This window comes from Aspergillus caelatus, assembly GCF_009193585.1.
Source record: "Aspergillus caelatus strain CBS 763.97 unplaced genomic scaffold BDV27scaffold_15, whole genome shotgun sequence".
Lineage (NCBI taxonomy): Eukaryota > Fungi > Ascomycota > Eurotiomycetes > Eurotiales > Aspergillaceae > Aspergillus > Aspergillus caelatus.
Window position 1 is genome coordinate 23,599 of NW_022475278.1, and position 27,900 is coordinate 51,498.

General features: G+C 47.8%; 7 protein-coding genes across 7 annotated transcripts; 3 read left to right on the forward strand and 4 right to left on the reverse strand.

Annotated features, from left to right (window-relative positions):
- Positions 1 to 217: 217 nt before the first annotated feature.
- On the forward strand, positions 218 to 3,923 carry BDV27DRAFT_153333 (ATP-dependent RNA helicase ECM16; the record flags this gene model as incomplete). Its single annotated transcript, XM_032071762.1, has 2 exons — positions 218 to 421; positions 486 to 3,923. The coding sequence occupies 2 exons, from the start codon at positions 218 to 220 to the stop codon at positions 3,921 to 3,923; spliced, it is 3,642 nt and encodes a 1,213-aa protein (XP_031932145.1).
- Positions 3,924 to 3,974: 51 nt separating this feature from the next.
- cwc21 (U2-type spliceosomal complex subunit CWC21) lies at positions 3,975 to 4,974 on the reverse strand. The gene has a single exon (XM_032065335.1). It carries the CDS (start codon positions 4,792 to 4,794, stop codon positions 4,153 to 4,155), a length of 642 nt encoding a protein of 213 aa, XP_031932146.1. The 5' UTR covers positions 4,795 to 4,974; the 3' UTR covers positions 3,975 to 4,152.
- Positions 4,975 to 5,629: 655 nt separating this feature from the next.
- BDV27DRAFT_20476 (mRNA-binding protein PUF3) lies at positions 5,630 to 8,746 on the reverse strand. The gene is made up of 5 exons (XM_032075999.1): positions 8,559 to 8,746; positions 7,205 to 8,496; positions 6,872 to 7,150; positions 6,256 to 6,811; positions 5,630 to 6,202 (listed from the first exon to the last, which is right to left on the reverse strand). The coding sequence occupies exons 1-5, from the start codon at positions 8,659 to 8,661 to the stop codon at positions 5,787 to 5,789; spliced, it is 2,646 nt and encodes an 881-aa protein (XP_031932147.1). The 5' UTR covers positions 8,662 to 8,746; the 3' UTR covers positions 5,630 to 5,786.
- Positions 8,747 to 13,264: 4,518 nt separating this feature from the next.
- On the reverse strand, positions 13,265 to 13,737 carry BDV27DRAFT_121313 (uncharacterized protein). Its single transcript, XM_032065336.1, has one exon. It carries the CDS (start codon positions 13,723 to 13,725, stop codon positions 13,552 to 13,554), a length of 174 nt encoding a protein of 57 aa, XP_031932148.1. The 5' UTR covers positions 13,726 to 13,737; the 3' UTR covers positions 13,265 to 13,551.
- A 1,911-nt stretch (positions 13,738 to 15,648) lies between these two features.
- On the forward strand, positions 15,649 to 17,406 carry BDV27DRAFT_121314 (uncharacterized protein). Its single transcript, XM_032065337.1, has 2 exons — positions 15,649 to 15,961; positions 16,016 to 17,406. Exon 2 carries the CDS (start codon positions 16,145 to 16,147, stop codon positions 16,694 to 16,696), a length of 552 nt encoding a protein of 183 aa, XP_031932149.1. The 5' UTR covers positions 15,649 to 15,961; positions 16,016 to 16,144; the 3' UTR covers positions 16,697 to 17,406.
- A 318-nt stretch (positions 17,407 to 17,724) lies between these two features.
- Positions 17,725 to 21,813, forward strand: BDV27DRAFT_20507 (mannose-ethanolamine phosphotransferase GPI13). Its single transcript, XM_032076000.1, has 2 exons — positions 17,725 to 18,367; positions 18,446 to 21,813. Exons 1-2 carry the CDS (start codon positions 18,120 to 18,122, stop codon positions 21,435 to 21,437), a joined length of 3,240 nt encoding a protein of 1,079 aa, XP_031932150.1. The 5' UTR covers positions 17,725 to 18,119; the 3' UTR covers positions 21,438 to 21,813.
- Positions 21,814 to 22,332: 519 nt separating this feature from the next.
- BDV27DRAFT_121316 (putative GTPase activating protein (Tsc2)) lies at positions 22,333 to 27,719 on the reverse strand. Its single transcript, XM_032065338.1, has 2 exons — positions 27,483 to 27,719; positions 22,333 to 27,364 (listed from the first exon to the last, which is right to left on the reverse strand). The coding sequence occupies exon 2, from the start codon at positions 27,309 to 27,311 to the stop codon at positions 22,590 to 22,592; it is 4,722 nt and encodes a 1,573-aa protein (XP_031932151.1). The 5' UTR covers positions 27,312 to 27,364; positions 27,483 to 27,719; the 3' UTR covers positions 22,333 to 22,589.
- Positions 27,720 to 27,900: the final 181 nt, after the last annotated feature.

The following is a 27,900-nucleotide window of genomic DNA, read 5'->3' on the forward strand; positions in this document are numbered from 1 at the left end:
TACATGAAGTTGTAAACAAGTTTCCATGGAGGGGATTGAGTTACATACGTGGGCGGTGAACATAACCTCACCGCTTTATGGCAGAATCTCTCCGCCGCCTAATTTTTCTTTCTTCTCTTTCCATTGACCATCACCACAAAGCTCATCAATCTGCTTTTTCTGTATAAATTTTTTCTTTGTCTGTTGGTGTGGACAAAGGTATCATTGCCCCAACACCATGCCTAAGTTTGTACCTCGTCAGAGGAAGCAGAAGCACAGGCAGAAGGAGGCGGCAGATGCTGCGGTCGACAGCAATGCCGCTGAAGTTTTGCCCATCTCTAAAGAACAGAAGGAAGCCAAAAGGCAGAAGCTGAGAGAGGAATTGAGAGCGCAACACACCAAAATCTCAGCAAAGAAACAAAAACGCTTAGATAAATATATTGTATGTAGACTCTATGCAATAAATGAGTTGTGGGGTATACCGTCCATTCTAACCATTTCTGCAGGAAAATAAACTCAAGAAAGAAGAAAATGTTGAACTGCTCAAGAAGCTTGAAAAAACAACTTTGGACACCTCCAAGTTTGAGAGTTCTAGAGAAATAGGGAAGCGCAAAAGACTTGACGAAAACGGTACCATTGAAGCATCTAGGCATACACATGACAGTGCCCTCCATAATGTGGAGTTGTCGGGCGACGAATCAGATGATTCACTCCCACCTTCGGGGACAAATTTCGCTATTCCTAAGGCACAAGCTCCCACTGAGAAGCCGACAGAACATGTCGTGGTTGGTAGCGGGTTGAAACGCCCTCTCGAACTTGGAGCGGACGGATTTCCTGTCCTCAAAAAGCGCAAACGAGCGCCGAAATTGAAAACGAAGGCCACCAAGATACAAGAGTTACCGTGGGAGGGATTTGACTCGGATGAAGGCGAAAATGAGAGCGAGATCAGCAGCGCCTCAGATGATCAGAAACGCAAAGACGAAGACGCGGAAGCACTGGATAGGGTGAATGAAGACGAGGATGAGGACTCTTCAGAGGGCCTTTCTGAGGATGACCAAAGCGAAAATGAGGATGAGGATGAAGAAGAGGAAGAAGAAAGCGACGACGATGATGAGAACGAAGGCGATGAGGAAGAAGAGGAGGACGACAGTACCAGCAACCAGCCTCGCCAGTCCGCATTCAAAGCTTGGGCCAGACAACAAATCAACGAAACAGTCGGTTTCAAGCCCACTACCGGTCCTATCGTATCAGAAGAGCAACCCTTCGACCCCAAATTGAAAGAAAAGCCTGTGCGGAATACTGTTTACGAAGAAGAACCACTGCCCGCAGAACTTCAAGTTACCAAAGGCAACCCCTACAGAAAGGCATTCCATGTCCAAGTTGACCGCTCGGAGGATATACAAAATGCACGGTTGGGGTTGCCCGTGGTCGGAGAAGAACAGAAAATTATGGAGGCAATCTACAACAATTCCTCTGTCGTTATATGGGGTGCTACTGGTAGCGGGAAAACTACCCAGTTACCACAATTTCTGTTTGAAGCTGGCTTTGGAAACCCGGATAGCCCTAATCCGGGCATGATAGCGGTAACGCAACCTCGTCGAGTTGCTGCTGTCAGTATGGCGAAACGTGTAGGTGATGAGTTGGGTCAGTTCTCTGATCGAGTATCTTATCAGATTCGATTTGAGAGCACTGTCTCGAAAAAGACCGCAATCAAATTCATGACTGATGGTATCCTGATCCGAGAAATTGCGGAAGACTTCTCGTTGAGCAAATATTCTATCATCGTTATCGATGAGGCTCACGAACGGAGTGTTAACACAGATATCCTCATTGGTATGGTGAGCCGTATTGTGGATCTGAGGAAAGCTATGAATGAGGAAGACCCGGCTGTGAAACCTTTAAAACTCGTGGTCATGTCTGCCACTCTGCGAATCTCCGACTTTACCCAAAATCCCAATCTCTTCCGCCAGGGACCACCGCCTTTGGTTCAAGCAGAAGGTCGCCAATACCCCGTTACGGTGCATTTTTCCCGACGTACACGCAGGGATTACGTTGAGGAGGCGTACCGGAAAGTCTCGAGAGGTCATCGTAAGCTGCCTCCAGGAGGCATGCTTGTCTTTTTGACAGGACAGAATGAAATCCGACAACTTTCTAAGCGCTTGAAGCAGGCCTTCAAGCCTACGCAGCGGGGTGGGGAAACTGAGGCTAAAGTGCAGATCTCTGCGAACGATGCACCACTGGAAGCGGAAGATCTAGACATTGGGGACGCTGATCTTTCCAAGGTTGGCAACGAAGATGACGACAGTGACCTCGAAATTACCGGTCTAGATAACGACGATGATGACGATGATGGCTTTGACCTCGGCGAAGAAGCAATGGGATCATCCACCCGAGTGCATGTTTTACCGTTGTACTCCCAACTTCCCACAAAGGAACAGCTGAGAGTTTTTGAACCACCGCCCGAGGGCTCACGTCTCATCATTCTAGCGACTAACGTGGCCGAGACTAGTTTAACAATCCCGGGTATACGATATGTGTTTGATTGTGGGCGGGCCAAGGAGAAACAGTACGATTTAGATACAGGAGTGCAGAAGTTTCAGGTCAACTGGATCAGCAAGGCCAGTGCCAATCAAAGAGCAGGACGAGCTGGTAGAACTGGGCCCGGCCACTGCTATCGACTCTACTCATCTGCAGTCTACGAGAATGAATTTGCTCAATACACAGATCCAGAGATTCTACGCACGCCAATTGAAGGTGTCGTGCTTCAGATGAAGAGTATGGGCCTTCACAACGTTATTAATTTCCCATTCCCAACACCTCCTAGTCGGCAGGGTCTGGCGAAAGCCGAGAAGCTCCTCAGAAATCTCGGTGCTCTTTCGTCCGATGGCAAAGTTACGCAAATCGGTAATCGCCTGTCTACATACCCTCTGTCCCCTAGGTTCGGTAAGATGTTGCATATTGGTCATCAGCACGGCTGTATGCCCTACGTTATTGCGCTGGTTGCAGCCTTGGCAGTCGGCGACCTTTTTGTTCCAGAAAACCAGATCGATCCGAACCCCAAGGGAGATGACAAAGAGAAAGACGCGGTGTACACGAACTCAGATCGGTTGGAAGACACAGTTCGGGAGCAACGTCATAAGGACTTTGCAAGAGCTCATCGACTCTGGAGTCAATACGATGATACGTCCGATGCGTTGAAGTTCTTGTCAGCGATTTGCGCCTACGGATATGCTTCTGATGGAGAATCGTTCTGTGAAAAGATGTTCTTACGGGGCAAAGGATTTAAAGAGGCCACGCAACTACGAAGTCAATTGACAGACATAGTGCGGGCCAATAACCCTGGAGTTATCGGAGCGTATCAGCCACGTTTACCACAGCCGTCAGAGAAGCAAATTAAGGCTTTGAAACAAATTGTCACAGCGGGATTCATCGATAATGTTGCCATCCGGGCTGATCTGTCTCCAGTACCGCCTGAAATGCATCGTACACCGAAGAGAGCGATCGATGTTCCATACTTGACGCTTTTCAAGTCTCGCGAGGGACCGGCCACGGAACTCGATGAGAAGGCTGTTTACGTGCATCCGTCATCTATCCTTGCGAGTCTCTCACCGAAGGAAATGCCACAATACATCGTATATTCCCATCTTCAACAAGCATCCCCATCGCTCGTGTCGACCGAAGTACCCAAAGTCAGAATGTTCCCACTGGTTTGCCCTAGCGGCCTGCAACTCTCCGCCATTGCACACGGCACACCCCTAATAGAGTACGGTAAGCCTATTGGAAAAACAGAACTGATTGACGGAATTCCGCCACGCAGGGCGTGCTGGGTAATCCCGTCCCTGGTAAGTGAGGCTGGACGTGGAGGATGGCCTTTGCCAGCCAAGAAGGTGGTCCAAAAGAAAGACCCTAAAGAGGGCTGGATAATCGAAAAGTTTGGCGCTTAACTGTATATAATATGAGAAAAAAGTTACTGTAACGACTTATACAAAGCCATGAATACCAGAACCATGGTCATCATGAGACACGCTCTGTTACTTCATTCCGTATGATCCCAAATCCTGTCTGTCCTATACAAGAATCATGTGCAGTATGACTCCCCAACGCCAATGTCCTAATTCAATATTATCACGAAACGAACAAAAACGAGCAGAATCCAAGAGAGCAAATAGAAGCTCAAGGACGCGCCCGCTCCCTCTCCCGCTTCTTCTCCTCCCAGTCCCGACGCCCACTCGAGATCTCCCCGGTCTCCTTATCCTCCTTAATCCCCAACGCCTTCCGTAACCGCTCGCTCTCCTCAATCTTCGCCTCAGCAAGCTCATGAACCTGATACGACTTAAACTGCCTCCTATCCCTCGGCGGTAAATCCCGCGCAGACCGACCACCCCTCCGCTCCCCCTCCTTACCCTTCCTCTCCTCTTCCTCCTCCATCTCCTTCACCAACTTCTCCCTCAAGGCCTCACACCGCTCCTCAATCTCCTCATCTGACAGAACCTTCCCCTCCTGCTCCTCCCCGTCTTCCTTATCCCCCTTCTTCTTCCGCTCCGCAATCTCCTCCTCAATCCGCTCATTCTCCTCCTCCAGCCGTTCCCTCTCCTCCATAACCTTCACCTCAATCGCCCGCCGCCGGTCATGCTCGAGAATCTGCTTGTCAGGCTGCCGCTGCTTAAAGGGCCGTCCTGCATCGCCGTTCGCTCCGACTGGTGGATACGGCGCGCCGTAGCCTGCGTTGCGCGGTTTCATGAAGGCCCAGTTCTTCTGGACGTAGCCTGATGTGCCGCTTCCGCGAGGAGTATTGAGACCGACATTTGAAGACATTGTGGAGAACTTTTGTTTGTAATATGTGGGAGGTTTGGAGCAAGTGGTGGAGTAAGTGGATGGCAAAGTTTGCGTTGACTGTGGCACAGATAGAAAGATCTGGAGTTAATGCTCACATTCAAAACAGTGGTATTGTAGAGTCGTGGTTTTATAACAGTCCCCCGAAATGCGATGCCGGAGGGGTGGCGCTTGAGTTAGATTGAAGCTTTGCGACTTTGACAGCGTCCAAAACTACGATCGTATCACGTGGTGATACGCTGATAAGCGTCGATTTTAAGATCATCATCGTCATATGGCTCCAAGAGCAGTTCTTAGATCATAGTAGGATACTACAACTCTACGTTGCAAAAGCTTGCCATAGAGAGATGACGGGTTCATCAACACTTTTGAATTGATTGACTGTATACCGACAGATTGCCTCTACATGCTCCAGGCACTTCCTTTGATGCTCCCTATTTTCAGAGTTTCCCATATGTCCAAAGGTCCCATTTGCAACCCTCGAGGTCAATCAAGCGTGATATCCCAGTATTCCCTTGTTCACCAATTAAGACGCCGACACCTCGTACCTGGACAAAGAGAAATACAGCCATCGAAAACTATAAAGACGTGTCTTCATTTTCATCACATCAAACCTGTCACAGAACAACCGGAGAAAGCCATGAACAAATTAAAAGTGTAAAAAGAGAATTCAAGAAGTATATCGGGTAGCGGGGCGTGAAAAAATAACACAAGAGAAAAAAAAAAAAGAAATAAGAAAAGAAATAAGAAAGCAAAGCAAGCTCCCGCCATGACCCGTGGTTTTTTACGCCGTTATGCCATAAATTGCGACAGCGGAACAGCGAAGCGATAGCTCATATATCCCTCAGAAAGCCTGTATGTATACGCCCGGATTAAGAATAATGTTGAGTGTCTCGACACAATAGAGTGTGCGAATCGTGAAAAGGTTTAAAAATATGTCAATAGAAGCAAGAATAATTGAAAGCCATAGCAATCTAGTTGGCACCGGTGATTTCCACAGAAGTAGTCGGGGTCGTGCCAGCCGACTCGGATGCTGCGAGGGGTGTGCTCTTGGTCACGGTCTTGGTGTCGCTGGATCCATCGCCATTGCTCTGAGTGTCTATTGGAGGCGGCGTCGGGGGCGCCGCGCCCACGACTGGCGCTCGGCAGCCGTCAAGGCCGTTCACAGCCCGCTTTGATGGCTGGGGAGAGGATTTGTGCGAGTTTGGCGGTGTGGTAGAGGTTGTATGAGGAAGGGTGCCGTTGGTTGGTGAATTCGAGTCCACAACTAGTTTCTCAATCGCTGCGATTTGTTTGCCATAGCTATACTTCTTCAGCTGGCTGAGAAGAGGCTTGATTTCCTCAACAAGAGCGTCCCTTTCTGCACCCTTCAGCTGACACAAAACCTTCTCTGTACAGAGGTTAGCATTACTCAGGTGTACTCCTATGAGTGTGAGGACTTACGTATGACATAATTGCCAAACTGATCACGAATCAGGCCAAGTAAGGGGTTTTCCCCATTATTATCGGTGGACGTCAACATGCTGATGATTTGGTGACGTTGAGACTCTTGACCGAATTCGATGCTCTTTTCCACCACGTTGCTTGCAAACTTGTGCTTCGAGTAGGTCAACAAGTTTGACATAACAATTGTCACCATACGGGTTCGGTCCTTGTCCTCGCCATTCTCAATGACATGCTGAATGACGTAGTTACCGAACTGGTCGGGAATCAGCTTGGCGGTGCAGACGTGGAGCTCAGCAAGGATCGCCTCGCGATCCTCTTCCTTGCAGTGTTCCAGCATCCGTTGGATGACACGACAGCCATATGGATGAGTGGCTAACTTCTCGACCTGACCAATGAAAGCATTGATGACGAATTGAACATGCTCAGATGGCACTCTTTCAATAGCCTTTTGGATAACATGGTTTCCATTCTGGTCCCGAACACATCGCAAAACATGGTGTTCAAGTTCTTTCACCATAGAAGCTTGTTGATCCGTGAGGATATGCTCAAGGGCCTGCACTGAATTAGCCCACCGACCTGTAAGGAAAAGAGAATGGCTAAGAGAGGCTCTTACCTTCTGGACGACGCGACATCCATACATCTGAGTAGACAAAGCCAGAATATGTCCCTTCATTTGATTTGCCAAAATCTTCTTCTGCGTCTGGTTGCCATGCTCGAAGAGCTTCTGTACAACATAATTTCCAAAGACGTCTGTCATCAGCTGCAGACTATCACCCTGGATCTCACGGAAAACCTGCTCCTTCTCATCACTATTAGCCGTTTCCAGTTTCTGCTGGATGAAACGCGATCCATGTTGATCACCACTGAATTCGACGACGTGGTTGTAGATATCCTTAATCCCTGTCAGTCACGAAGTAATGCGGAAAAATGCGCAGCTAATGATTACCTTAAGTTCATATCGTTTATTCCCCTTGCTATTCGCCCTAAACTCCTCTAGAACTGGACTTCGCACAGTCTGGGATGGATCGTGGTCGCGGTGGCCCCTAGTTGCCAGGGCGGCTGCGCCAAGTTGGGCGACCGGATAGAATCCTGACAAAGCATTTATTCCTGTGCCTGGATAGCGAGCAAGGTCGTAAGGGGTGAATGGCAGTCTTTGAAGCGGGTTGATTGCTTGTTGAGCCAGCTCCTGCTCTCGCAGGCGGCGCTCCAAAGCAGCAGCCTGTGCGTCAGATAAACGAGCAGACGCATTGTTATAATGTGGAACGTGCACAGACCCATTATCAAGCGCAGCATACAGTGGGCTTTCCACCCTGGCATACTCTGTCGGCGAGATCTGATTATCTCCCATTCGGTTTCTCGGAGCTTGGTATCCGAGCTGAACATCTGAAGTGCCTTCACTTGCGTAGCCAGCCCCTTGATAGGCGGGCTCTTCACCCTGGTATTTCAAGCGCTGGAAAGAACCATCCAAAGATGGGTGCGACAAATACCCGGGGCGGGTACTGGAAGGATGTGCGGAGTAGCTACCTTCGGTGAAGTGGAGTTTACTTAGACCAGAATTGATGTCAGCAGGGCCGCCGGCATATCGACCCTCGAATCCCTGGCTCTCGGAATGAAACGATGGGTATGAAGAATGTACTGGTCTCTGAGGCGCGAAGGATGCCGAGTTGTGTGACGCATGCGTATAAGAGTTGCGGCCGAGAGTCGGCGCGACAGTCTCGGGCAAGCCCTGGGGCAAAGCAGACATAGGCGGCATTTCATCCGGTCTACTACTCTCGAGTGGGCTGGAAAATCCTGGTTTCATCGGGAACACAGATCCAACAGGGCTACCCCCAAAGGCAGAAGCGTTGACATGTCGCCGGCTCTCTGTATTTCTGAAATTCCCAAACCCAGAAAATGCGATACCTTCTCCAGAAGGAGAAATACCCTCCGATCCGGTGTTGAGATACGCCTTATGATTTGTCGATCCAGCAGTGCCGCCGATTGCCGCCGATCGGGGTAATGTAAAGTACGAGGAGTCACCGGCCTCTGCAAGGCTACCTGTTCCACGGTCACCCGCCCGTGTTTGTATGGGCGATGTTGTCATACTGTTATTTGTCGCTCTAGCGAGAACATTTGAAGATGTATTCACGGTACTCCAAGGCATATTAGGGCGACCGTTCCACCCATCCGATTCGGACGATGACAACAAAGAGCTGGAGCCGGCCTTGCCTTCAAAGGCCTTATCACCAGCATGCTGGTCTAGAGGATATCCTCACCATTAGTATAATTTCGCCAATATGGAAGCCACTTCATGCACTCACCTCCTAGATTGTCACCCCAGATGGTATTCTTCCAGCTCGCCTTCCCGCCACCAAAAGGCTGCCCCATACCGCCATGGCTTCCACGATTCCGTTCACCACCCATATTGGATGGAGTGACGTTCGAGCTTCGACTTGACCGTACCTGTACCCAGTACTGTCAATTGCTTGATCAACTCGTTCCAACTACCTGCCACTCACATGATGTACCGCGCTTGCGTTTGCTGCCATCGCGGCCATTCCACCATGTATCTAACTAAAGACAAGACGGAATAAAGAAAAATATGTATACGAACAGCGAAGAATTATTTGCAGACGGCCTTCAACCGTACTCGTTTCTTGACACTCCCGCTTTTTCTCTTCTCTGCGAGTCCTACCTCTAGGTATCCTGAACTGTGGATTCGCGGCGTCAAACCGATAGGAGAGTTATACCGTGGCGAACGAACACGAGGAGCCGGTCGGGATATCGGGTAAATATTGACCTGCACGAGGCCCAGTCATATGGTTAGCGAGGCGTTGTAATGCGGTGAGGCGATCTTCTCGCAGAAAAACCACTTACCCAGGGCAGCGACAGCGAGCTGAACGAGGGAAAGAAAGGAAGGGATGAAAGAGAAGAGCGTACCGAAACAAGGTAAGAAAAGAAAAATAAAATAATAGGGTTTATTGTTTTTGTCCAAACAAGTAATGCGGTCAGACCATGTACAGATTATACAAGGGATCGCAGGGGCACGAAAGGGAGGTGAAGTGGCAGGCGGGCCAGCGAAAAATGCTTAATCGAGAAGCAAAGCAGAAGCAAGGTGACGGGAATTGGATAATGTCCCTGTCGTTACCAGTGTAATGCTCCGCAATAGCCGTAGATCAAGACTGCCAGTGCGTATCGCGACGTTGCTACGCTCCGTGCATGCTCCAGGAAGTTCGAATCCCGCAGATCACTCTCATGTACCTTGTGGAGAGGGAACGGGACGAAGAACGTTGCCGACTCGAATGTGTTTCAATCCGATAGGCGTCTGGGAGATTTGATGGTTCGCAGCAGCAAGGGGGAGGGGAGGGATTCAGTCAAATTGCGACTGGTATTATGGGGAGGAATGTGTTTCGTTGCGCAAATGAGGCGATCAGGCGTGATTGGTGGAGCAGCGATAAATGGGAATGTGGACGAGAGAGACAAAGCACGGCATTAATGTAATCCAGCTGTGACACAGGCGAAAGCAAGCATGACACCCAAAGTGGTCCTTGAGGGGGGTCGATCAATCTCGATAGTAAATCCTCTTCGACCTCCACACCAGTGGGGAGTTTAAGAGAAGTACGGCAGTGGTGGTGGGGGTGGGAAGGAAGAAGAAAGGATGATGTTGATGATAATATCGTTGAGAGAAGAATGAAGATGCTGACTGAGAGCGAAAGTCAGAGGCAGCGCAGTGGGAAAAATTCCTAAACGAAGTGAAAGAAACTGGTAGCACAGACAAGCAGCACTAGATGGAATCAGGATGAAGTAGGAACAAAAAAAAAAAAGTGAGAAAAAAAAAAGTGGAGTGAGTCAGTTGAAATAAAGGAAGGGGGGGAATGGTTGGGAATAAAAAAGACGAGAATAAAAAAATGATTAAAAGCAAAAAAGAAAAAAGAAAAATATGAAGTCTTTTTTGCAATCGATGAGAGAGTCAAGATGATAGATAAGCTGGTCACAAAAAGGTCGAGCTGGAAAAAAGATGCTGCGTGTCTTGGAACACCTTAGGTAGGCGCCCATCGGTTGGTGGGTATAATTGGTACCACTGGTGACAATACACAAAGGCGATCTGTCGATCCGTTCAGGAACTTTGCCATAGGCTGAATTGGTACATGATCGCAGTATGAACGCTACACCTGAAGGGTAAGTACCGCCCAGCCTTTAGGTAAAATCAACTTGCTTAAGGGTGATCGCATGTCCACTTGTCCCATACCGTTCCAAACCACCGTTCAATGTTTCAACTTTTCTGGGGCCGCCCAAATTCGTTCCCGTCGCTCTTTACCCTTTAGGCTTCACCACTTTTATGGTATTTTTGCCCCTCTTATTGTCATACAATTAGTCCTTAACTTTACTTACTTGTCCTTGTAATCAAGATGTATGACGCACACAGGGCCGTGGCTGGGAACCTACGGTAAACTTACGCCGGAAATAAATAAAGGGAAAATAAGACTGATGCCTTTTCCCCCTCCCATTCTTGACGAGACTACGGTCCTTGATACTAGTGCCTCCCATATTCATATTGATTTGTCTCACGAAGCCAGGTAGTAAAGATAGTAATCCATGGTCTTGACTCTTGGTATGCTTTGACTTTGCGTAATCTATCATCTTTTGCCCTCTGTTTAGATCCACGTAGGATATCAAGGAGAAATTCAGGCTATTGTGGAGACCAATTAAGAGTTCTTGGTACGGCCGAACAGACCATGTTAGTTGCCCCCATTTCGGACATGACTTCCTGGCCAGCGAACACTCCAATGTCCGCTAATTATTCTCGAGATGAGGGGGGGGGAAGGAAATTGGACAGATTCCCAAGAGAAGTATTGACTGGATATAGAGTCAAGTCAACGCCGGTCGTTGACTTCCACACTTCTTGACTGGCTTCAAGCCCTAACTAAAATAAGACTTACAGCGAAAAGTTTACTTTGTGCTGGAGCCCGACCGATCGGATCCACTAAACTAGCTTGATTTTCCTCATAACAATTGAAACAATACTTTATCGGGCATAGGCAAAGGAACACGCCGGCGGATATAAATTAGTTCATTCAATCCCTGCTTTACGTAGGGTTCAGTTGTCCTGGTCCAAGACAGCCTTTGGATAAAACTCAATGACCTGCAATGGGTTGTCAAATATTCTTTAACTTTTATTGACATTAGTAAAAAAAAAAAAAAAAAAGAAAGAAAGAAGCAATACGTAAAGAAGAGGGAAAAAGGAAAGAAATAAGAAAAAGAGAAAAGAGAGAGAGAGAGATTACTCCGTACTTACTAGTATATTGCTCAAGAGTCAAGGTCTCGTGCAATTGGCTTTCTTAACGACAGCCTCATAGTTGGCAGGTTGGTCTTGTGACGGAAATTATGACAATTAAATACCTAAACACATATCCGAGTAGTACTTAGATCATTACTACATAATCCTACCTTGACTCATTATCGTGCCTCTCTATGGTTGGTTTGTCCTTCTCTTATATATTGCGCTTTCTATTTATTTATTTTCCCCACCCCACATACTGAGTTTTAATTCGCTTTCCGTAGACCTTCTATGTACATACATGGTTGGAGGTCAACATGATATACATAGCCCCGAGCGGCTAACGCTCATCCATGGAATTATTCTTATGACATGATGTCTGACCTCAGCACTTTCGACAAGATACATGGTACCTGGAGAATACCAACAGTAATAGCAAGAGAGGTGATTTGCGCGAGTTGTAACCGGCAACCAGCGTTGGCAGAGATTTTCTTTCACCATTCAAACGCCCCTTGCTTCAAATCGGTGTACCCCTCAGTTACTCGTTTCATCCGCGATACCCTCCTGAACGGCCACCTACTAGTATTGAGAGGTCTCCCGCTGTGGACGGTCAATCCTCCCACTGTCATTCCGTCGTATTGTCAGGATGACAGCCTAGCTTAACTGTTATACCTATAATAATAACACCTTCAGGACACATCCACAGTGTCGTTGACCTATGATCTGCAGTAGTATGCATTAACCAGTCGATATTCGGGATCATCGCATTTAGACTCTCTCGTACCTTCTTGGTAGAAAATTTGAGTTATCGCTGATTATTGCAAATTAATGATACTATTAGCCCCTTCCAATGAGACGGTTTATTTGACAGCCTTGCATTCCTAGGAGGCTACCATAACCAAAGAGTTCTACTAGGGCAAGCTGTTCCCCAGTACTCATCCGCGGATAATATTTCCATCCATCTATTGATTCCTTGTACCATGTCAGAGCCATACTTGGAGGGGAAATAGCCGGAGCAAAATGCTTGTATCCATGACACTCACGTCCGTGCTAGTTTGGCACTTATCCTCATGTAATAATGCCGGCCACTTTCCCTTGGTTCAGTCCCATTTCAATTCCTCTCTCGCTCTCTATCTTTCTCTTTCTTCCATGTCTCGTATCGGAGTCGAAGAAATTCAAATTATCACGAATTTTGACTGGTTGATATGGGAAGGACTAAGAACGAAATGTAGGATCATGATGAGCTCACCAGGTTTTATCTCCGCGGAATGTCACAGCTATAAATCTAGACATTGGCGGCGTAGCAAGGAATATTTCCGTACGCCCATAATCGCCCACTCTATGAGGCACCGAAACCAACTACATGTCCCGTAACAAGCCCACAAGTATATATATCACTCCCGTCGTATCACCATGGACCAAGTCAAGATACGCCCGTAATTCAAAACGCAGCTATATAGATATTCTCGAGAGGCGGTGTAGTATATACATATTGATTGAGAACATCTACATCAGCGAGTTATACATGCATCTGGCGGTACAAGGTTTAAGGTGCACTACCCCATTCTGCTATACCATGTATGAGAACAAGCAGAATGTTTCTACTTTACCAGCGGGAGGCACGATGTATAGCAGATGCAGAAGGTACGAGTGCACTTGTAGCATTCCTTAACCGTGTCACCTTCAAAACATATATATTTGTTCTTGACGACAAATATACCCCACGTTCGAGAACTCAATGGGGCTTTACTCGAATATGCCATTGATTATCAAGGCACCATTTCTATCGCTGGGTTTGTATACCGATAGACGCGGGATTCTTTTTTGATTTCCGGTGTATTCCTGTCAGCTCAACCATGTGGTTCACTGGACTAGCGTATACAGGCGAAAAATTCAACATAGATGAGAAAAAAAAATTGTCGTACATCCTAAAATCTTTGAGATATAGACCGACCACTCGGTTGGGAGAAGAGAAGCCATAATGTATGCCAACATACCCTGTTCCTTCCTAAAAAAAAAATGAACTGACGCGTGGTCTAGCCTGTACTTAGTATGAGAAATCCAACACACAAACAAACCAGCGCATCAACCATCCATGGGAGGAAGAGGGGGGTAATGCGAACTATTGTGGAAGCCAGAATCGCCACGGCTCTCTTCTGTAGATCTGGAGCGGTGAGGATATCCTTCCAGAGGAACCCATGTCGGTTCATGCTGGCTTGAAGTAAGGACCACATCATATGAACATATCTATCTCCCGAGACAACCATGGGTGTAGGGCCAACATCACTGATCCCCGGAAGACCGGTCTTTGGGTTGGTTTGACAGGAATACTGGACATTAGTCACTATGATGACCGAATGAGCGGCGAGAACCAAGCGTTTGACTACCGAGGCTGGCTTTGCTTAAGCTCTTCCTCGGTTCAGTGAAGTGGTTTAGGTTCACTCCTATTCAGCGTACGTGTGACTCGCCAGAATTGCTGAGAAATCTATACCTGTCCGGTAGAGGTTGGATGTCAGTTATATGACTTGCCAAGCCAATACATATGGTAATTATAATTTTTCCATATATCCGCCACCCAATGGAGTGATCATAACTTGGTCATGGAGTCATTTCGCGGGGGGTGTAGATAAAATGTTATGATTGGCTTGGACCAGAATGTTGCGTTGTAGCAAACACACAGAACTAGATGACCTAATTTGAAACGGAGTACGGAGATTTAGATAGATAGCCTATTACCTACAAGAAAGGGCAAAGGTCAACTGGAGGGAAACCCTTGGCACCGATGACCCAAGCGACGTTTAACCAATCCGGAAGTCTCCGAAGGCTTGATCTAGATCAGTAGTTCAGATGGCATTCTATAGATTATACCTGTTTGGGGTTGCCGTCTCTCCGGTATTTTCCATATACTCCGCAGTAGCCAACATGATTTGTGAGAGGCAGTTGTATAGTTTTATATCTACTGATTATCCCACTTACCACATGCCCCCCTCAGGGAACTTTACCTCGGCGTGCCCAAGAGCGGGGATAAAACAACGTATTTTGCCTGTCATTTTATAGGCAATGAGACAATGATGTCACGGATGTCTTAAAATCAGGTCAAATCAGACATAATTATAACCACCTATTTTTATGCAAGTAAAACAGGGCAATTCAGTGGACGCACGGAGGGGTTGGATACCAAGGAGACCAGGTGGTGATATTATGCTCTAAATCTGTTGTCCTGCCTAGATACTTACTTAGTGTACTTAGTGTACTTGCTCCACAGTGAGATCATATGGAGGTTTGGGGTTGCCCTCAGGAAGTTCTCACACTTCCAAATAATTTAGAGATAAACACGTTGCGGTCTGAGACATACATTTTTGTTGTATGGAATGCATGGAAAACCATGCAATCACTCAGGGATATCTGAGGGAGTCGCATGCCAATTGTGACGGAAGTGCAACGAGGGTGCAGCTCAGATTCTATCCCGGATATTGAACTGTATGCACAAATATTCGCTGCAATGTAGATGACAAGATGGAAAAAGCATTACATATTGTATGTCCCTCCTACTACGATGAGCGACATTGTTTTCATTCCTGGAATCTGACGAAAAATATGGCAGTGCTAAATATGTACCCAGTCTCGATCATGCTATTCAGGGGTAAAATGAAATGAGCCAAAAAAAGAAGACGTGAACAAGGCCGAGTGGGGTCCGAGTCCAAAGATGGACATGCCTAACAAAATTTAGCATCAATCACCAGGGGAATTAACGAATAGGAATGCTAGACTCGGTTGAAAAAGGCTTAGGCCAGGGACCTCGGCCTTCTGATAGGCGAAAATCTCGGCGATGGGGAAATTACAACTGCCTTTAGCGCCGCCGCCAGCCAACAGCCAAGAGACACCATAGAGGAAATGGACAAACAAACAACGGGCTGGTGGATCCCTTTGGCATTTAGTCTAAAACTAGCAATCTTTTGTCGTTGGCTAGCGACCAACTCACCCTTGCTGGGTGTTCGCTGGACGGTCTGGCCCTGTGGGCACCCTTGCGCCTCGTTCCTGTCGTGCCGGCCGGTTGACCGTGCGTTCGTAGGCAGGCGCCTGTCTCTCTCTCTCTCTCTCTCCTCTCCGTCTGACCCTTTCTTTCTCTTTTTGTTTTTCTTCCCTTGGCTTCATTCCACTCATACCAGCCCTCAATCCATTCTTCCTCCTTCCTTCCTCGTCACGTTCTTTCTATCCAAAGCAGGTGTCGGCTTCACTCTTTCAGCTGTTCACCTCGCTGTCCATTCATTCTCCTTTACCAGCCTGGTCCATTGTGTCCTGCGACCCCGTCTTTTCAGACCGCCCGACCGACCTGATACATTCCCTCCTTTTTGTCTCGAACGCACCACGACTATCACAAGATAGTCACTCTGGTTATTGCTATATTCTTGTCCTTCTATTGAAGACACTTTGCTGGAACGTCGAGTAAGTGTTATCCACCATGTCTTAGCCTAGTACAGCGCTGACGGTGGTATACAGTACGACCTGGATCTTTATTGAACTATACTTCTCCACCTGTCTTGTCGATACAAATAGCGTTACAGTATATACCTTTCGAAAGCCGAATCCGAGAAACCGTATGCTACTGGAGAACTCGACTATCTAAAAATGATGCACCTGTTCAAGAGGCTCGTCGCCCGTGACGATGAAAAAAGCAACGATGATAGACTTACTCCGGCCATGGTCGATCTTTTGATCGCTCTTCTAGTTCTCGTTCTAGTCGGTATTGCCCTTGTTGGTGCCCTTCTTGTTTTGCGCCGCAAGCGCCAAAATCGGAAACGATCCCAACTCCCGATTCATAACGGCCAGTGCACGACTCATCATCGCAGCCTCACAATTTCTGCACCGCCATATGCCAAGACCGAGTCCGTCCTCGTCTACGATGAGAAGAGGAGTCTCATGGAGAACTCATCGAGCCCTCCACCGAGCCCAGTCCCGGAGATCCGCATTACGTTCCCTGAAGAGGAAGATGAATCTGGAAAGCGCAAATCTGGACGCATGGTGGTTGTAAGAATCAGCGATGCTGGCGGTGTGGGACTGGAGCCATGCCATGACGAATTGCCACCATATCAGTCCAGTGATGCGGAGCGTTTCCAGTCCTTGGACATTGAGCGCATGGGCGGGCTCAAGGAGAAAGAGGATGTAAAAAGATGGTCTTGAACGAACCGTTGATAACTAGATACCAGCGGCCGTCTTTTCTATCCGTGATACCCCTTCCAACCTCTTACTCTTCGACGATTTCAAAAAGGCATGACGACATCCCGGCGAAGATTTTTTTTTTTCCGTTTCTTATATATCGCCACTTGTGTTTCGTTGTATCTTCGTGACTTGCACATACGCGGAATGATATCTCCCGTCTGACCACTGCACTACTAATCATTGGTGATTTGGAGTTTCACGCTTGTCCTGTCGGGCAATATTCGCCCGGCGCACCCGAAGACGGCACTAAAGGCATACCTTAGCTGAATTGTGTATAGCAAAGGGCGGTGGATTCAATTCGAGATTTCTTTTCTTTCTTACCCCCCCATTTCTCCCAATTTACATTCATTATTCTTAAGGCGTTCATTTCTCGTGCTTGGTCACTCTAATTCTTTCACCCTGCCATGTCACTAGGGTTGGAAAGACGTTACGCACCTGTTTGTTGGATTATCTTCAATTTCATTCTCCTTTGGGGGTTTTCTTTTCTTTTCCCCCACTGACCTTGTTGTTGTTTCAACGTTCTATTCAATTATCCTCCCACCATCGTCCCTACCATTCTCGGGTTGCCTTTAGGGTGTCTTACAGCTGGATAATGTATGTAACTAGTCTGACAACGTATTGTACGGCCACCTCTGTGTGGGCCTCAATGGATGCGTTCATTCATTTTCAAATTGCGAGATGTCCGACCTTGCTTTATAATATCCCAATGATATGCCGCCAGGTGGCCCTCGGTCATGCTAAGAATGCGCACCAAATCGCTACTTGTACACTATGGGAACTATAGAATTACCGCAACCAGTAAACAGTTGTCCCAATTCGGAGGCGCCCCACCAACCTTCAGGGTTCTGGATGTTCCGAACCGTGCCGACCAATGGTAGTGAGGGATTTCTCAAGTTGGCGTCCCGAAAGCGCCGATTGCCCGACGTCACGGGGGAAGATTTGGGATGTGCGAAAGGGCTCGTTGCATCGTGCGCGTCCCTGCCCCGAGTCTCATCTCTCGGGCTTTTGAGAAGACAACTTGGATTTTTTCACTTATTTGTGCTCATGTTACATGTTTGCGATTGAGTCTTTGCGGTGATCATGCCTGCTCAGTGATTCAATTCACCACGAGGCCGTCCACAGCTTTGAAAATTTTGGACCGAAAAGAAAGACGACTAAGGGATAGCCACACCTTCCCCACTCCCTTTTCAATTTCAATGTGTCCAGTTTCTATTTCTAAAATTCTTTGACACCCCTATCTTGCATCAGTTCCTGCGTGAGCACACGTCAAACCTACCGACTTGTTCACCCGCAGCGAGCGGTTGCGCTGCCGTGAAACGCAACTCACTTCCTGGTCGCTTTAGATGAATACGGCCTCGACAGACTCGGCAACTTCCTACCCGTGATGGCATCCGGAATAAGTCTGGGTTCGGGATCCAATAGACCCGACCTCAATGGCTTGCAGACCACCGCGTCGCCCTCACGGCTTTCGGAACGCAACGATACGCAGAAAACCCCGGTACCGAAGGCACTGACAGGGAGGCAGTCCCGACCAGGGAAAGAGAGCAATGGGCAGGAGAGTGTCGATGACGGCTTGGAACGGGAATTCAAACTCAGGCACTTGGGTTCGCTGGGTGTACTGGGCTGGATATTGTGAGCTTGCCTTTCAATGGTTGCAAGCATTCTTTCATTTTAGAGCAGAGAAATCTAATGCGAATTAATGAACTACAGGCTCCTCCATGTTGTCGGAATATTTTTCTTTACTAAGGGGTTTTTGCTGACACGGATGGTCTTGGAGAACAAGTCGTCTTGCGATGTGCTCCCGTTTGCCGATGCATCATCGCATTCGGCAGTCGGCAAGAAAAACGAAGGATGCTGGCACCAGAAGTCGTTCGAGAAGGCCATTGTTATTGTTGTAGATGCTTTGCGATACGATTTTACCACCCCATTCGTGTCAACGGTGGAGGGTGAAACTTCCCATTTGTTCCACGACAATATACCCGTCTTGTACGAGACCGCCGTCAATACCCCAGAAAACGCTTTCTTATTGCCTTTCGTTGCGGATCCACCTACCACGACGCTGCAGCGTCTCAAGGGACTGACAACTGGGACCCTGCCGACTTTCGTAGACGCAGGCTCTAACTTCGCTGGAACGGCAATCGATGAGGATAACCTTGTCGCTCAGCTGCGTACCGCAGGAAAGAATCTGGTGCACCTTGGCGATGATACCTGGCACAGTCTATTTCCTGACTACTTCGATCCCGAACTGACACGGCCTTTCGATTCTTTCAACGTGTGGGATTTACACACTGTCGACAATGGCGTAAATGGCCATTTGTTCCCCCTCTTACACCCGGAGAACGCCACAAAATGGGATGTTATATTTGGTCATTACCTTGGGGTTGACCACGCCGGCCACCGTTATGGTCCCGATCATCCGGCCATGGGTGCGAAGTTGAGGCAAATGGACCAGGTCATCCGAGATCTCATCGCAAAGGTTGATGACAACACTCTGTTGGTTGTCATGGGTGACCATGGTATGGATTCGAAAGGTGATCATGGAGGTGAATCGAATGATGAAGTGGACGCTGCTCTATGGATGTATTCGAAGAGAAAGTTCTTTGGTCGTACCAGCCCTGATACTGCCGTGCCGCCGAAGACTGCGCGCGAGCGCTCTATTCCTCAGATCGACCTTGTGCCGACGCTGTCATTGCTTCTCGGGTTGCCGATCCCTTTTAACAACCTTGGATCACCAATTGAGGAGGCTTTTGCAGGACCCGGAGGACAGGATTGGAAGAATTTGGTTGCCGTCAATCGTTTGACATCTGCTCAAATTAAGAGGTATCAGCACGAGTACGCAATAACGCGGGGGGCTGATGATGGCCAAGAGTTCCGGTCGTTAAGCTTCTGGGAAACAGCGGAAGATGCCTGGCAAAGGTCCTCAAAGCGCGGCAAGCCGAACGCAGAGGCCTTGCGGTCCGTCTACCGGTCATATAGGGAATACCAGCGCCACACTCTCGATATATGCCGTGCATTGTGGGCTAAATTTGACGTCCTCAGCATGATACAAGGTGTTGGAATACTCCTCGCAGGACTTGTACTGTTGGTGTTTTATGCTCGTGGTATTAGATCGGACCGCACAGAGCTCACAAAACCGCTCCTTTCTGTTGTTGGGTTAAGCTCGGGCTTGGGCGCTGTTGTCGGTGGTTGTTTGACATTCAGTGGTGTGGCAGATATGTCAATAGCAGAGTCATCCGCTTTGTCGGCTGCCGTTGCGAGCATACTTGGAGCCTCATGGGTGGTTTTCGCGAAGCCTGGCCATTTGAGCTTGCCTATCCCCAACTCATTGTGGGGCTGGCTCGCTGTAATGTTCACTGTGACTCAGTCGGTCGGTTTTGCCTCCAACTCCTACACCATCTGGGAGGATGAGATTCTATTATTCTTCCTTTCCACTTTTGGTGTTGTTTCTGGCATATCTTCGATGCGCCAAACGTTGACGGCCGACAGGGTCTTGGGAGTCTATCATTCAATACTATTCGTCATCTTAGGAAGAATAGCATCGTTCTCTCGCCTCTGCCGTGAGGAGCAGATGCCGTTCTGTCGTTCCACCTATTATGCATCCGCAACATCCTCCACATCTGCCCCGTGGCAACTCGCCATACCTTTTCTCGTGACACTCATTCTACCCGCAGTTGTAAAGTCATTCTACGCCGGGTCGAAGTCTTACGAAGGAGCTGCTACTCTGTGGGTTGGGTATGGTTTTCGGCTCGGGCTGTTTTTGACTTCTATATTCTGGATGCTCGAAGGTGCGGATGATGGTGAATGGTTCTCGTTGAGCAAGGAAACATTGAAATCGATTCGAGTAATTCTCGCTCAGCTTGTTCTTGGTCTCGCCTTTGCTGTTGGTACAACAGCGTTTATATACTCGAAGCCATGTGTTAGCATCAGCGTCACACAAGGCAGTGCTGACTCCGAGAGTAAAAACAAGCCTACTTCCTCCCCATCGCAGCCGGGAAGGACAACCGTTACTATTCTGGGATTCGGCAACATCTACGGGACCCGGCTTTTCCTTCTTGTCGTCAATTTTTGCTTGGCCATTGTTCTCATGCAGAAACCTATGGGCCAGGGTGCCATGGGTCTGTTGCTGTGGCAAATCTTATCTTTGCTTGAAATCCTTGACACGAATGCACTGGTAATGAGTAATTCGGCCATTGGACCAATTGTTCTGGCGCTTCTCGGTTCCTTCTACTTCTTCAAGACAGGCCACCAAGCAGTTTTGAGCAGTATACAGTGGGAGACTGCCTTTATACCCCTATCCTCAGTCAAATACCCCTGGTCTCCTATCCTAGTGGTTCTGAACACTTTTGGTCCACAGATTCTCACAGCCGTTGCTGTTCCTCTCACCGTTCTCTGGAAACGGCCTTTGCAGCTTCATGACCAGTCAAGGTCTACCTCGTCGATGCCCAACAATCCTGCCATCAAGATCCTTTCAGACGTAGTGCAGGCTGCCTGCACTTATATACTCTATTTCGCCACCATCAATCTCGCAACTACGATGTGGGCCGGCCATTTGCGCCGCCACCTCATGCTCTACCGCATTTTCAGCCCTCGCTTCATGATGGGCGCCACCGTCCTAGGCGTTGTGGACATTGTCCTCATCTTATTCTCCGTGGCTGGCGTCCGCTGGGGCATGCTGAGTGTGGGTGAAATCTTCGGATGGTAGGCTGTGTACGAGACTTAAGCACCAATCTTGCATTGAGACAGGGTGCTCTGGGGAAGGAAGAGAGATGAAACAAAAACAAAAGGAAAAAAAATGAATTCTCAGCCGAAAAACTTCACCGACAACCTTGTCTCGCATATATCACACACTATATCGTGTTGTCCTCGCAGAATCGGAGGTTGATACACGATCGACCTCGACGAGGACCTTGTTCCTTGTATGTATTAATCATTCAGTTATGTATATTCTCTTGGCATGGATCGGGGATGATTATATAGGACTCTGGGTGGGTGGATTGCTGTTCTACTTCTGTATTTTTGAATCCTAATATATGAACGATGTACTGATATATCGACCGGAACAAAAAACTAATAAAATAACGTTCAAATTATTCCATATGCATTGTTTATCGAGCGCATCCTAGAACCAAGCAGTTGTACGGTTGTACTGCACTTGCATATATGGGCGTACTATGCGAGAAAACAATAGTAGAGGAAGGCAACAGCAGTACTCACGACCAGCCAGTGATTGACTAAATGATGTAGGTGGTAATGTTTATATATGTCATCAAATCCTTAACGGGGACTATCAGGAAAAACAATTCCGTAATTGTAAATCCGTCATTCCCAACTCTTCTACAGTACATGGCAGACATGGGTGATGAACACGCAAAACCTGAGTGCCAACAACAATCGAAACTCTATCAAGGACTTTTTTTTCCCGCTGCCAGCAGCTGCCAGTGCCTGTTTTCGTTAAGGTCCATGACACAACATTCATTTTTCCTTCACGTAGGTGGCCATGGAGGTAGTGCAATAGACTCATACTGGACCCAGTACACAAGAGAATCACACCGGTAGATGGTTGAGATTGAGCGGGGATGGTAACAAAACGAGATAACTTTTGTTTTTTTTTTTTTTTTTTTTTAGCACAGAAAGACAAAGGGGTATTGACACAGGCTGAATAACTGGAAATGTACATTAATCCATCATGGTGAAGAAGTCATAAATGAGAATATAGGCAGTGTCATAGAGGTGTTCCTTTCCTCTTTTTTTTTTGTTGCCCCTACCCTTTACTTCCGTTCATCTTACACTGAAGATTGCCAGATCAGGAACTCCATGTAGCACCTCAACCTCAGAGTAGACAGTGAGAGTTCTTTCACCGTCCCCATCGTGAGAAATCCAGGTTTTGGAGGATGTTGGCATCTGCAGACGCATTCCAGTCGGTAGCAAAATCTGACTGTGCAGGGGCACTACGTGATGGCAATTCTTCGGAGAATATGTTCGCCTTCGTGTTGCGGCGTTGGCCTGGATAAGCTCCCTCTGCGGTATCAGAGGTCTGAGTCTGAGAACCTAATGCTCGTTCCCGAAGTCTTTTGATCTCCCGTAATCGGTTTCGCCAAGAGGAAATATGCTCGCCTCCTTGACTGTTCCAGACTAGCGAAAATACTGAAGCGTTTAGGGCAAGAAATCGTACAAAGGCTGCCAGATTCTTTCCGGAGATTATCTTGGGCGCAGCAGCAGGTGAGATCTCTGGGAATCCAGGTTTGCTCATTACCTGGACGTGGTAAAAGAGCTTCTCGTAGCCCTCCGAGTCCATGTTTGCAGGCTCAAACCCACTCGCGATACGGCACACAGGACTAATTACGATATTCACGAAATTGAACTGTGACGGAATTGTATCAAAGTTGAACGGAATGTTTGACCGATTGAAAATGATGTTGACAAAATCATTTCCTATGTGGCGTTTTTTGTTAATGCAGGCAGGGTCGTTGTCGAAATTGGTAGGCATCATTGTCACTACGTGGTACACGATTTCCGTGACTCGGTCACGCCAGGCGTAGGTAGATTCCCCGTCAATATCGGGGTGCAACCCCTGTGTATTGAATTGAGCACCTCTGAGAGGAACCTTCGTTCCCAGCCCTGACAAAAAGTACTCATAGTCGGGACTACCACTAGTGTTGGAAAGTATATCCGCCTCGGACATCTGGCCATCATCGATGTAGATGACGCCGATCTTGTGCCCATCCACGATATCATTTCGGTCGAAGGTGCTGAGTGCCCGACGGGTAATGTCATCCTCGGGCAGGGGAATTGGCTGCATCGCGGTAGGCGTAGGGAAGGCCGTAGTTGTTAGCTGAAGCATGACATGACTAGGAAGGACAGCAGTGCGCATGCCGTCACCATGCAGATGAGCATCGGGTGTTGGAGGAACCTGATGTGGAAGGACTGGAGCAGTCCGTTGCTGGTACATGGCATACGTAGTTCCTGATGCCTGCCTCTTCGTGATTTGAGTTAGGCCGGACACACCAGCTATTTCCACAGTGACTATGCTCATGCCCACCACCCATGACTTCTTTGATACAGGGCCATCCGCCGGGGCTGGCGGGAATGTTGCATATGGAATAGTCTCGCCCAAATCGGTAAAAGCAACCCTTTGCATCAAGTCAAGAAAAACTTGACTCTGTTCTTCGACCATTTCTTTTCCATGCTCATCCCTAAAGATAAGCCTGCTAGTGATCCAATTGACATGCTTGGCCCGGTCTTGTAACTTTAACGATAAGAACCAAAATACCATCACGTGGTGGGTTAGAGTATAAATATATCTTGACATTCCGTCCTGAAGGGATGGGTCCGACATCTCAGCAGGAAGAGCAGCAGTCTCTCGCACGCCACTTCCGAGTTTCGCTGACAACTGAGGGTTCCGGTTTGTTGACTCCGAGGCTTTGAAGCGCTGTTCTCTAGAAGTCTGTAGAAAGCGAATGCAGATGCCGAACACAGTACGAATCTCCTCTTCTCGCAAATTAACATAAACGTCAGGTAATCGTGCGAGTAATGCAAGGAATTCCAGAATATGTACTGCAAGGTTGGCCAATGTGATCACTTTAGACATCTTGTCAAGGATTCCGTTCAATGATTTTGTCACGGAAAGTGGGATTTCATGACAGCAGACGGAAAGGGCGTGAATGCATCCACGAGAAGTACCTCCCCAGGATCCAATGATGCCCATCATAAATGAACGCACAAGTTCGTCTTCTTCGCTTTTAGCGAAGAATTCATGATAGCCAATTAGTACGCACAAGGTGTCGAATATATATCCCGCTACATCGGTCTTTTTCACGCCAGTCGATGCCGGGGGTTCACGGAAGGAATCGTTCTTGACCTGATCACACAGTATGCTACGCAATAGCTTGACTTGAGGAACTGCGTTACTAAAAAAATCTCTGTTGCGAAGCTGTGGTGCAAGATGAGTAAGAACATAGCTGTAAATCTCCCAATTGGTATCGCGATGCAACAGCGAGATGACAGTTTCTAACCACATGTTGGCTTTCAATGCAACCTTCTGCGCTGGATCCGATTCTAGATGATGGGATGTGTCGGATGTTGTATAAGCATATACAAACGGACTCGATTCATCGGGTGGTTGTTCAGGAAGTACCTGGGAGGCGGTGTGTGTCCAGACTGGTGGCGTCAACTTCGACGCACGTAGAGGGATGCCTGTATTTCTCCCAGAAGACTTTGAGGAAATACTAGCATTGTCTTTCGCTGATAGTTTACCGGAAATAGATGTCCTTTGGTTATCATTATCTGCACTGTAGTCTCCCGTGTGCTCGTCGGCAGTAGTGTGTGGCTTGGGGCCGGAATCAGCATTTCGAGCAGAAACGTTCATCAAGAAGTCATTCTCAGAGACAGACAGGACGGCGATAGAGCCTGAAGAGTCGCATCGGAGCCTAAATAACACCTTGAGCACTGTTAAGCGAGAGTCTACTGTTCTCTCCGAGGCTTGCGCTATCTTCAGAAGCGCCTCGAAAACCAGAATTGCTTTGTTCGCCGACAAGTTCAAAGAACGGAGAAACACCCTGACCAAGCCAACAGAGCAAACGTTGGCTAGAGATGACTCCAACATGCTGCCAGGCGAGGGCGAATGCGGGGAGGCTAATGTTGGCGACTCCGCGCCATGTGCTCCGTCTTTGCTCAGATCCTTGTTCATTGGCGAACCTAGAGTGTCTACTAAAAAAACGAAGGAAGTTTCATCGTCAACAAGGATAGAAGTGTCGACAACAAACGATACAAGTGACTCGAGGAACAAGATGTCATCCTCATCAGAGAAGTTTTCCAGCATGGAATTGAGGAGTCCGTGCGCTCGAAATTGGGACAAGTTCTCGTAGTTCGTGAAAGCCTCCTTCACCGTATCCAAAGCTAGGATGCGAATTTCTGATGGTTTAGTGCGAGATCGAACGAAACAGCGGATCAACCTCTGACAATGCCGTATCCAGTCAGGGTTCTCAGGGAAGCAAAGTCTTTCACCCCTCATTGTATTCAGAATAAGCTCAGCCTGGGGAGGCTCTACATGTTGACAGACATTTATCAGAAAACGCGTGGCTTCCAGCCTTTGCTGTCGATTCATGCGCTCCCAAACAGTCTCTAAAGCAGAGGCGATTTGAATAATGTTGGCTAAAATGCTGGACCTTGTATCATCCAACACACTGGCTCTTGGGTAAGATAGCTGTGAACTGGAGCTTGACGCTGAACATTCTCCGGATTCGTCAACAGCTCTGAGCGAACATGAGACAATTATGTTGATAAAAACCGACCAATCTCGTTCTAGAGCCACGTGGGAAAATTCGCCCTCAAGAACATTCAGACACAGATCTAGGACGTCTGCTTCTAGCCTGCCATCATCCTTCTTTAAGACAACTAGTAGAGAGTCCATCAACTGTTCAAACTGAAGCCGAGGCATACCATCTTGACCATACGCACGGATAAGATCAGTGAATACGTGTACGGTTCCACGTAGGATGTTCAGGTTTCGTCCTTGCTCTTCGGAAGATCCAAATAAAAACCCATAGAGACTATTCACCATTTCGTCCTGCCTCCTTGACCTTGCGAGATTACGCACGGTCCGTGATGTGGGGCCAGACAGCGACTTGACCGAGGCATAGATGTTGCATAGAACCTCTAGCATTGGAACGAAGCTCTCATCCGGGACATCTGAATAGAGAATTATAGCCTCAAACACAGCCAAAGAGTTTTTGATGTCGGCTGCAACGCTTGTCTTCTTGCAGATAATAAAGAGTTGATCAAGCAACAATCGGACCTCTTCGCTATTTGGGGGTTTCCTCTGTAGAGTGATTAAGTCAATAGCAAACTGCAGCAAGTCATCCAGGACTGCATCGTCATAGGCAAGTCCATTAGCTTTCGTGATTTTGGACTTTCTCGCTTTTAGTCGAGCGGTTGAGATCAGTTCATAGAGCGGGACCACACATGACGAGATGATTGGAATAATGGAAGAAGAAGCGAAATCTAACTTCCTTCCATGATCGGAAAGAGAAATTAACGAGATCACACGTGCAGGCACTACGTCGGACTCAGAGGGACATGATATCAACTCGAAGACCGCTTTTCTAGCTGCTGGAGATAGGTCTTGGCGCGCTGCGATAGCTTCCATTAATAGCGAGCCACTTCTCCGGGCTTCCGGAGAGGTCGCATGATGAATCAAATACGAGCCAGCCTCCCACAGAGCTGAAGATTGCTCAGAGGTAAACCAGTGAAGTGACTTTGACACCTGCTCTGCCTCTTCGATCGCATGAGTTAGGTTTTGTTTCTGCGCCAGGTTCCTTATAGACGTCTCGAAATCTGGCGCACCAGAAGCGTCTGAAGAGCTGGAAACAACACTGCCGCGATGCATTGATTCAAGCCCAAGAGCGATCCAGCTATTCCTATGTCCATCCGACGCCTGCGACAATGTATCACTGCTCTCTCTCCCTGGGATTGGCGAAAGCGATTTTGAACGGGCAACGCCTAATGATCTGAAAACGTCTGCGAAACTAGATGCTGTGTGTTTGTAATTGGAAGGTGATGAAGCATCGTCAGAAGACATACGTCCTAGCGGACGGGAGTTTGGATATAGGCCTAAGTCAACCGATTATATACCTGAAGATCCATAAATCAGCAAGAGCAAGAACCTGACCGGAGCTCACGCTTTACAGCATCCAGCTGACTATTTCCAACTGTGACATCACTTAAATACAGAAGGTGGTGGTTTACGTACCATTGACAGATCACATGAAGAAGTTCACAACATCAGGAGACCTGGTAGGAACATGAAGTTTGACCCAGATAAGACGGATAGCAGGAGGTTGAAATGGTCCGTGAATTAATTGAATAAGCACAATTCTATACCAAGCCAGATTTCATGAGTGAAGTAGGAATAGGCACAACTTTCAGAGTCAAGTCAAAGAAACATCCTTATAAAGACATGGAAGCGAACAGAATTAGTGATAGTAGGTTATCTCCAGAACGAAAGTGTGCCAAGACACCTTTCCCCTCCAAGCATCCATGATGATGATCTGGCGGAGGCTCGGATATGGTTAATCCGTGAAATCACCTGATGGGCAGAATCACCCCGCGGACATGTTGCTCACCGCCTGGAAACTGCAAAGCAACCCGCCAAACAAACTGCCCGTCCT